Source organism: Tetrahymena thermophila, assembly GCF_000189635.1.
Source record: "Tetrahymena thermophila SB210 genomic scaffold scf_8254636, whole genome shotgun sequence".
Lineage (NCBI taxonomy): Eukaryota > Ciliophora > Oligohymenophorea > Hymenostomatida > Tetrahymenidae > Tetrahymena > Tetrahymena thermophila.
Window position 1 is genome coordinate 148,709 of NW_002476405.1, and position 10,909 is coordinate 159,617.

At 28.2% G+C, this 10,909-nt stretch overlaps 1 protein-coding gene across 1 annotated transcript; it reads right to left on the minus strand. All coding sequences in view use genetic code 6, as the record gives it.

The window, feature by feature from the left end:
- Window positions 1-5,077: 5,077 nt before the first annotated feature.
- TTHERM_00489480 (cell surface immobilization antigen) lies at window positions 5,078-10,564 on the minus strand (the record flags this gene model as incomplete). Its single annotated transcript, XM_001016824.1, has 1 exon — window positions 5,078-10,564. One exon carries the CDS (start codon window positions 10,562-10,564, stop codon window positions 5,078-5,080), a length of 5,487 nt encoding a protein of 1,828 aa, XP_001016824.1.
- Window positions 10,565-10,909: the final 345 nt, after the last annotated feature.

A 10,909-nucleotide genomic window follows, 5' to 3' on the forward strand; every position in this document is an offset into this window, starting at 1 on the left:
ATGAATTAAAGAAAAATAAATCAGAATTTAATATTAACATTAGGCATTTTAGTTACCTGAAATATGTTAATAACTATTCTTTTTTAACTTCATTCAAAATAAAAGTCATTTGTATTATCTTAACTCTTAATTTATGAAAAAATATATTAAATAAATTGTAAATGATATTTTATGAGTCTACTAAAAGCTTATATAATCAAGCTGATATTTTTTATTATTTTAAAATCTTTTTATATTTTAATTTGTAAAGAGAAAAGAGAGTTCATTATAAGTATTTTTATCAGATAGATAGATCAATTTGATAGATAACTTAACAATACAAATATTGTAAATTTTAGGATAAAAATACTATAAAAATCTTTTAATTGATGGTTCACAATAATAAAATTTGACTATGTTTTAGTTTTGTTACTTTAATATTTTTATTCTGATTTGATGACAAAAAATTTGGAGACTTACATTTTTCCTTTTATGGATCTCTACTTAAAAAATAAATTAATTAATAATTAGAAATTAAATAAAATGTATCTATCTACACTTTTTAAAAAAATTTCCATATATTACCCTTTTAATCTTATTTAATCTTGTTACTTTTTCAAAATTATAGCAATTTAAAAACATCACGTATCCATTAACTTTAAAAGTAAATAAAAAATATCTTTTTTTTTTTTTGTATTTATCAATCAAATTAAATTTTTTAATTCAAGGGCACAATTGAAGATTTTAAGATTTAAAAAAGGAGGGCAATTATATAAAAAATTAAATATATTTTAATAATTTAGTAATTTATTCAGGGTCAGAAAATAAAAATATTATGAACAACACTAAAATTTTTAATAGCCATAAATGAATGATGATTTTTATTCATTATTATAATTTAATAGAAAAAGAAACAAACTTTTTATATTAATTTAAAATTGTATGAATCTTATTTAAATAGATTGAAGTTTCATATGGTATGTAGGTTCCTAAATTGGTTTACATAAATTAATTATCGAATATCTAAAATAGAAAAAATTTCAACTTAATTTACTAATAATCCAGATTCAAAATTAACAAAATTTTAATTTTTTATTTACATCTCCATTATTATTATTTTAAAAATTTAGAATGTATGTTGAAAATAGGTACAAGTAAAATATTTTAAATTACAATCTTCAATCGAAGTTTATTCGAGTTTATGTTTTTAAATTGTGATTTTTACCTTTTAAATATTTTAATGTCACTTTTCTTAGTTTTGAAAGGATGACTAAAATTTTAGAATTGCTATTAAAGATTATTTTACGCTTAAAAGATATTTTGTATTTTTTATTTTGATTGCAATTTGATTAATTCTTAATTAAAAGATCTACAAATTACAGAACAATCTTAGATAAATTTTTCAATTCATTAAAAGTTATAACTATATAAGAATTAATTGAAAAACTTATAGAAAGAATTATATATTATTTTGATATAGACATCATAAAGATGATAAATAATTTTTTCTTTATAAAATAATATGGGATTTAATATGTGCTTGCTAATGCTAACTGTGTATACTCATTTTATTTTCAAAATAAATTCAAGATTTTAACAATAGATTTTATTTTCTTGTATGTCTATTCAATGACCTTACATAATATTTTCAAAAATACATTCATAAATTATTCTTTCACAAGGCCAAATATTTATTGTTGGTTTTTTAAATTTGTCTGTTTATATTGACTCATTTTTCACTCTTTATTATTTACTTGATAAAATGAAATACAACAGCATTTATCTTTCTTAAAGTTCATTAAAATTGTTACTTTTTACTAAAACAATACTAATTTGTTCATATTATTTTTGTTTTTTTCTTTATCTTCCTTTAAAAACATAAGAATATAGGATTAGGCATAATGCCAAATTGAAAGACTTTTGCAGGTTATTGATAGTGAATCCAATATATTAAATTAAAAAAGTTGATATTGTTATATTTTGTAAAAGTAAGATATTTTTCTAAATTAGAATTGAAATTTAGCATGGAAGATAATACCTTACTTTCTCATTTCTTAATCAAAACTATTAGGTCATTTTTAAAATAGAAAGAGACTAGTTTAAGGTTAAAAACCTTATTTAGTAATATAATATATTATAAATGAGTTATGAATATCCTTATTATATTTTAAAATTGTTTACAATTAAATAAGTGAAATAAGGCTGTTGCTTTTTTATGTAATTTACTAATAATTTTTTAATAAAATTTGTAGACTATTTATTTTGTTTTCTTTTTGAATTAATTAATAAAGATTTGAATACTAACTACAAGAAATGCGTCACTATCTCTACTTGCTTGAATTAAACTAATGATTATAATCGATAAATTTTAACTTATTAAGTTTTAATAATTGATGTTCTTTAATAAAAAATGAAAATTAATTAATATTTAATTATGTAAATTACGATCGATTAGAGTAAATTAGATGAAAAAAGTAATATATTTATCATGAATATAATATTTAGTATCATTCCTTATTGATAAATTAAAAAAAATTTTCTTTTTCATATAAAATCTTTCATTTTACTATTTTAGAATAGATTTTCTAGCAAATAAAATGTTTCAAATTTATTAGTAATAAAAAAAAATATAAATTTTAAATATGTGAAAACTATAGAAGTTTTTAAATGCTACTAAATTTACATTCTATTATATTATTTTACTCTTGATTTTAAAAAGTATAAAAACCAAAGTGTTTATTTAATATATTATCAGTGTTCATAATTAGTAACAAGCAGAACTATTTTTGACAACTATAAAACATTATTAATTGAATTTATAGACTATAGCTTTAATGAAATAATAGAGTTAAGTAAATAAACAAAATATTTTATAAGCTCAATCAATTTAATATTTCTTATTTAAATAAATAACATTTTAGTTATTTATGGTCAGTTATTTTTTTTTACATCACTTTCAAAGTTAAAAAATTTGTTTATTTTTCTTTGTATTTCCTATTTAATATCATTATTAATCATATTTTGTATTTTTGAATGGTTTTTATAGTAAAATTTTCTTAATCTAAATTAAAAGCACTACAAATTAGACATAATTTACTGCTCAAAGCTAAATAAATAAAATCTATAAATAAATTATTGATTCTATTATTTGACTAAATATTGATAAATATTTTTGTTTTTATCATATAAAATTAAAAATTATTTTCAAATTTTATATATTTTTATAAACATAAACAAATGGTATTTTAAATTTAAAAATTAAAATTTGATATCAATAGCTAAACTTAATTCATAAGTATTTATTATTTTTATTTAAAAAACATAAAATTTGTACTTTTTCATAGCTTAATGATATATACTTTAATATTTCATAATTATTAAATAATTTTTAACTTTTAATTAATCCGCTATTTAAATAAACGTTCATTTTTTTAGAATTTAAAAATTATAATATATAGATCGATAAATAAGTAAGTACAGTAAATAAAATAAATATCTTTATTAAATAGCTGTAAATATTTTCTAATTAAAAAAACTAAAGATAATTATTTATGGAATATTTTATCCTAAAACAGAAACATAAATTTTCATTTTTCTTTATAAAATTTTATGCTATTTGTTAGATTTTTTTAGTAAATTACTAAAAATAATTTAAGATTAGGCTAGTTTGTCTTTTTTAGTTGAATTTAAGATTTATAATAATAGAGTTTTTTTCAATAACTAATTCAGTATTTATTACTCTTTTTACTTAATTTAGTTTACTATTTTAAATTAATTAACCAAAAGATTTTTTAAAAATGCAATTAGAATCTATTTGAAAACAATTTAATCAATTAAAAAAACAATCAAAAAGCAATGAAACTAATTTTTGCATTTTAAGCTACATAATTCATTCAAACTTGTTATTAAATAGAAATTAAATTACTTAAAAATATTTTGTATTTACTCAATCAATAAATGAATTAATAAATAAATATATTAATACAAATAAGTATTAAAATCAATATAATTATTTTTAATAGTTTAAATATATTAAGAGAGTGGGTGTATGTAAATGTATTGAAATTATCATTTTTGTAGCTAGAAAGTAATAAATAAACACTGATATTTTTTAAAATTGCTTAGACCAGAAATTAAAAATGGATTTTTAATTTTAAATTGGTAAAAGGCCTGGAAAAAAGATTATTTTAGGAAAGATTTAAATGCATATGAATATAAATCTTTATAATAATAGAAGTTATTTTATTGAATATTTTCCTAAAGTAATCTTCTTAATTTTATCTATACTAATGAAATACAGAAAGCTTATTTCTCATTTTTATAATTTCATTTAATATTTTAGCTTTAATCTTCTTTAAAAGTAGATGTAAAATATTTAGATATATTTTAAAAAAGAGTAATTTTTTAAATTAAATTAAACTTATTCATAATCTTTATGAAACTAGTTTTATTGTTTGTAAGATAAGTAATTATTTATTCTCAAAAGTATAATTTTTTGTTTTAAAATTGAGTGATAGTTAATGTCAAAATAAATTATAGCCAAACACCTAATTAAAATCTAGTGGTTTGGGTATTAATGAGTTTAAAATTAAATAAAAATATATTTGAAGTTGTTAGTTCTAAGCCATTTTTATTTTAATTCAATTTTATTTAGGATAAATTTTGAAGCTATGAAACCAAAAATTTTGAAAATTTGAAAAAAAAAATGATTGAATAATATAGGGTATATAAAATTGAATTGAATTATTTTATTTGGTTTCTCATTTCTACCAAAAATACACTTTGAATGATTTTTCTAATTAATTAAACCAGAGACTAAAATTTATAAATTAACCTTCTACTATAAGTTTATCTTAAATAAACAAAAATTTTATGATATTTATTTATAAATTTATTATCAGCTATTTAACTTATTTATTTATTTATTTATTTTTGAATACTTTTAATTATAATCTTTAATAATAAATAGAGGAAAGGTTTATAAAGACTTATTTTTAAAATCAAATCAGCAAATATACATAAAATAATTAAATATATAAGTCAAAAATCTTAAAATTAATTTTTTTAATTATAGTTTTAATAAATAACTATTTTCTTTTCAAATAAGTAAGCAAGCTATTATTAAGCTTGAAAAAGCTAATATAATAGATGATGAGGGTAATGATGATGTTTATCCTGCTGATGACTAACTAGGTTTATTAGAGATGCATTATTTTTAATCTGCAGTAGCATATTGATTTGCAGAATTAGTGCCATTAGCATAGCATACTTTACAATCTGAGTCAGTCCAACCAGAATTTCTACTACAGGTTCCTGTTGAATTTACGCAATTGGTATTGTAAGCATTTGCAAATTTGTTGCTTTGATTGCAGGAACCACATAAATAATCATTCAAATTAGTTGTAGGCATTGTAGCAGCTAAGCAAGACTTAATATAGCAATTTTAGGTATCTGATCCTGATGGAAGGAAAGTAAAATTAGTGAAGCTGCCACAATTAGAACAAGATTTATTACTTTAGCATTACACATTAGTACCTTACACTACTGAGGTTTAACAGCTAGATTAATCTGCTTTTGCGTATATAAACGTTGAGTTGGAAGTATTTGCATTGCATGCATTACAATCTTAATCAGTCCAACCAGATTTTCTTAAACAAGATCCTGAGCTTGCAACACAAGATGAACCATCACTATTAGCATATAATAATGTTGGGGTGCTAGTGCTTACATGGCAAGCATTACAATCTGTATCATTCCAACCAGAGTGTCTTGAACAAGTACCTGAGCTTGCAACACATGATGAACCATCAGCATTAGTGTATAATAATGTTGGGGTGCTACTGCTTACATGGCAAGCATTACAATCTCCATCATTCCAACCAGAGTGCCTTGAGCAAGTACTTGAGCTTGCAACACAAGATTAACCATCAATATTAGCGTATAATAATGTTGGGGTGCTAGTGCTTACATGGCAAGCATTACAATCTGTATCATTCCAACCAGAGTGTCTTGAACAAGTACCTGAGCTTGCAACACAAGATGAACCATCAACATTAGTGTATAATAATTATGGGGTGCTACTACTTGTATGGCAAGCATTACAATCTGCATCATTCCAACCGGAGTGTCTTGAGCAATTTTGGACTGCAACACAAGAAGAACCATCAATATTAGCGTATAATAATGTTGGGGTGGCACTGCTTGCATGGCAAGCATTACAATCTCCATCATTCCAACCAGAGTGTCTTGAGCAATTCTGGACTGCAACACAAGAAGAACCATCAATATTAGCGTATAAAAATGTTGGGGTGGCACTGCCTGCATGGCAAGCATTACAATCTCCATCATTCCAACCAGAGTGTCTTGAGCAAGTACCTGAGCTTGCAACACATGATGAGCCATCACTATTAGCATGTATTAATGTTGGGGTGGCACTGCCTGCATGGCAAGCATTACAATCTCCATCATTCCAACCAGAGTGCCTTGAGCAAGTACTTGAGCTTGCAACACAAGATTAACCATCAATATTAGCATATAATAATGTTGGGGTGCTAGTGCTTACATGGCAAGCATTACAATCTGTATCATTCCAACCAGAGTGTCTTGAACAAGTACCTGAGCTTGCAACACATGATGAACCATCAGCATTAGTGTATAATAATGTTGGGGTGCTACTGCTTGCATGGCAAGCATTACAATCTCCATCATTCCAACCAGAGTGCCTTGAGCAAGTACTTGAGCTTGCAACACATGATGAGCCATCACTATTAGCATATAATAATGTTGGGGTGCTAGTGCTTACATGGCAAGCATTACAATCTGTATCATTCCAACCAGAGTGTCTTGAACAAGTACCTGAGCTTGCAACACATGATGAACCATCAGCATTAGTGTATAATAATGTTGGGGTGTTACTGCTTGCATGGCAAGCATTACAATCTGTATCATTCCAACCAGACTGTCTTGAGCAATTCTGGACTGCAACACAAGAAGAACCATCAATATTAGCGTATAATAATGTTGGGGTGGTACTGCCTGCATGGCAAGTATTACAATCTCCATCATTCCAACCAGAGATTTTTGAGCAAGTACTTGAGCTTGCAACACAAGATTAACCATCAATATTAGCATATAATAATGTTGGGGTGTTAGTGCTTACATGGCAAGCATTACAATCTGTATCATTCCAACCAGAGTGTCTTGAACAAGTACCTGAGCTTGCAACGCATGATGAACCATCAGCATTAGTGTATAATAATTATGGGGTGCTACTACTTGTATGGCAAGCATTACAATCTGCATCATTCCAACCAGAGTGTCTTGAGCAAGTACCTGAGCTTGCAACACATGATGAGCCATCACTATTAGCATGTATTAATGTTGGGGTGGCACTGCCTGCATGGCAAGTATTACAATCTCCATCATTCCAACTAGAGTGCCTTGAGCAAGTACCTGAGCTTGCAACACAAGATGAGCCATCACTATTAGCATATAATAATGTTGGGGTGCTAGTGCTTACATGGCAAGCATTACAATCTGTATCATTCCAACCAGAGTGTCTTGAACAAGTACCTGAGCTTGCAACACAAGATGAACCATCAACATTAGTGTATAATAATTATGGGGTGCTACTACTTGTATGGCAAGCATTACAATCTGCATCATTCCAACCGGAGTGTCTTGAGCAATTTTGGACTGCAACACAAGAAGAACCATCAATATTAGCGTATAATAATGTTGGGGTGGCACTGCTTGCATGGCAAGCATTACAATCTCCATCATTCCAACCAGAGTGCCTTGAGCAAGTACCTGAGCTTGCAACACAAGATGAGCCATCACTATTGGCATATAATAATGTTGGGGTGTTACTGCTTGCATGGCAAGCATTACAATCTCCATCATTCCAACCAGAGTGCCTTGAGCAAGTACTTGAGCTTGCAACACAAGATTAACCATCAATATTAGCGTATAATAATGTTGGGGTGCTAGTGCTTACATGGCAAGCATTACAATCTGTATCATTCCAACCAGACTGTCTTGAGCAATTCTGGACTGCAACACAAGAAGAACCATCAATATTAGCGTATAATAATGTTGGGGTGTTACTGCTTGCATGGCAAGCATTACAATCTGTATCATTCCAACCAGACTGTCTTGAGCAATTGTGGACTGCAACGCAAGAAGAACCATCAATATTAGCGTATAATAATGTTGGGGTGGCACTGCCTGCATGGCAAGCATTACAATCTGTATCATTCCAACCAGAGTGTCTTGAGCAATCCTGGACTGCAACACAAGAAGAACCATCACTATTAGCATATAATAATGTTGCGGTGCTAGTGCTTACATGACAAGCATTACAATCTGTATCATTCCAACCAGAGTGTCTTGAACAAGTACCTGAGCTTGCAACGCAAGATGAACTATCAACATTAGTGTATAATAATGTTGGGGTGCTACTGCTTGCATGGCAAGCATTACAATCTGTATCATTCCAACCAGACTGTCTTGAGCAATTCTGGACTGCAACACAAGAAGAACCATCAATATTAGCGTATAATAATGTTGGGGTGCTAGTGCTTATATGACAAGCATTACAATCTGTATCATTCCAACCAGAGTGCCTTGAGCAAGTACCTGAGCTTGCAACACAAGATGAGCCATCACTATTAGCATATAATAATGTTGGGGTACTAGTGCTTACATGGCAAGCATTACAATCTGTATCATTCCAACCAGAGTGTCTTGAACAAGTACCTGAGCTTGCAACACATGATGAACCATCAGCATTAGTGTATATTAATGTTGGGGTGTTACTGCTTGCATGGCAAGCATTACAATCTGTATCATTCCAACCAGACTGCCTTGAGCAATTCTGGACTGCAACACAAGAAGAACCATCAATATTAGCGTATAATAATGTTGGGGTGGCACTGCCTGCATGGCAAGCATTACAATCTCCATCATTCCAACCAGAGTGCCTTGAACAAGTACCTGAGCTTGTAACACAAGATTAGCCATCACTATTAGCATATAATAATGTTGGGGTACTAGTGCTTACATGGCAAGCATTACAATCTGTATCATTCCAACCAGAGTGTCTTGAACAAGTACCTGAGCTTGCAACACATGATGAACCATCAGCATTAGTGAATAATAATGTTGGGGTGCTACTGCTTGCATGGCAAGCATTACAATCTCCATCATTCCAACCTGAGATTTTTGAGCAAGTACTTGAGCTTGCTACACATGATGAGCCATCACTATTAGCATATAATAATGTTGGGGTGCTAGTGCTTATATGGCAAGCATTACAATCTGTATCATTCCAACCAGATTGTCTTGAGCAATTCTGGACTGCGACACATGATGAGCTATCACTATTAGCATATAATAATGTTGGGGTACTAGTGCTTACATGGCAAGCATTACAATCTGTATCATTCCAACCAGAGTGTCTTGAACAAGTACCTGAGCTTGCAACACAAGATGAACCATCAGCATTAGTGTATAATAATGTTGGGGTGTTACTGCTTGCATGGCAAGCATTACAATCTGTATCATTCCAACCAGACTGTCTTGAGCAATTCTGGACTGCAACACAAGAAGAACCATCAATATTAGCGTATAATAATGTTGGGGTGGTACTGCCTGCATGACAAGCATTACAATCTCCATCATTCCAACCAGAGATTTTTGAGCAAGTACTTGAGCTTGCAACACAAGATTAACCATCAATATTTGCATATAATAATGTTGGGGTGCTACTGCTTGCATGGCAAGCATTACAATCTGTATCATTCCAACCAGAGATTTTTGAGCAAGTACTTGAGCTTGCAACACATGATGAGCCATCACTATTAGCATATAATAATGTTGGGGTGCTAGTGCTTATATGGCAAGCATTACAATCTGTATCATTCCAACCAGATTGTCTTGAGCAATTCTGGACTGCAACACAAGATGAACCATCACTGTTAGCGTATAAGCTAGTTCCATTACTAGTACTACCAGTATTACATTTGTTACAGTCCCCATCATCCCAAGGGATACTTTTACTTCTAGAGATACAAGAGTTACTACTTAATATACAGGCGTTTTTATCTGTATTAGCAAATATATTAGTACCACCACATGATTAGCAAAAATTATCATTTAAATTCGAAGTTGGTAAAGGAGCAGCTAAGCATGATGCTATTTAGCAATTATTTAAATCACTAGAGGGTATAGACCATACAAAAGCTAGTGAAACTGTACCACAGCTATTACAATTATCATTTTATTAACATGGAACTTTTAATCCTACACTAGCAGCTGTACTTTGACAACCATTTTGTCCGCTATTAGCAAAGGGAGAAGAATCACAAGATAAGCAAAAAGTGTCATAAATATTTGTTAAACTATTGGCGGCACTACAATCAGAAATTTTTGATTTGCCAGATGAACCTGCAATCCAGCTACTACCACCAGCTGAACCACATAAAGTTTAATCAGAAGTATTACACTAAACCTCTAAACCTGGACTAGTTGTATCAGCGAATATGAATGTTACTGCAAGTGAAAGTGTAATTAATTTTTTAATCATTTTCTTTTTCTAGATTTAAGTATTTAATATCTTTATTGTTTTCTTAATTAATTAATTATATATATCTGACTTTTTTTGCAGTATTTAAAAAAATTAATATAAAGTAATTGATAACAATTAAATTAGTAGAAGTCAATTATACTAAATATTTATTAACCTGATTTTAAGATTAGTGTAATTCTTTAAAAATAATCAAAATAATAAATCATCAGATTATTAAATAAATTAGTAAAGATATATTTATAAATTATGGGGTGAGGCTCTAGTAAAGTTTTATCAAATAAATTCTTCAAAATTCGAGTTTTAATAGTTATTAATAAAAGATTTATAGATTTTCTTTATTTT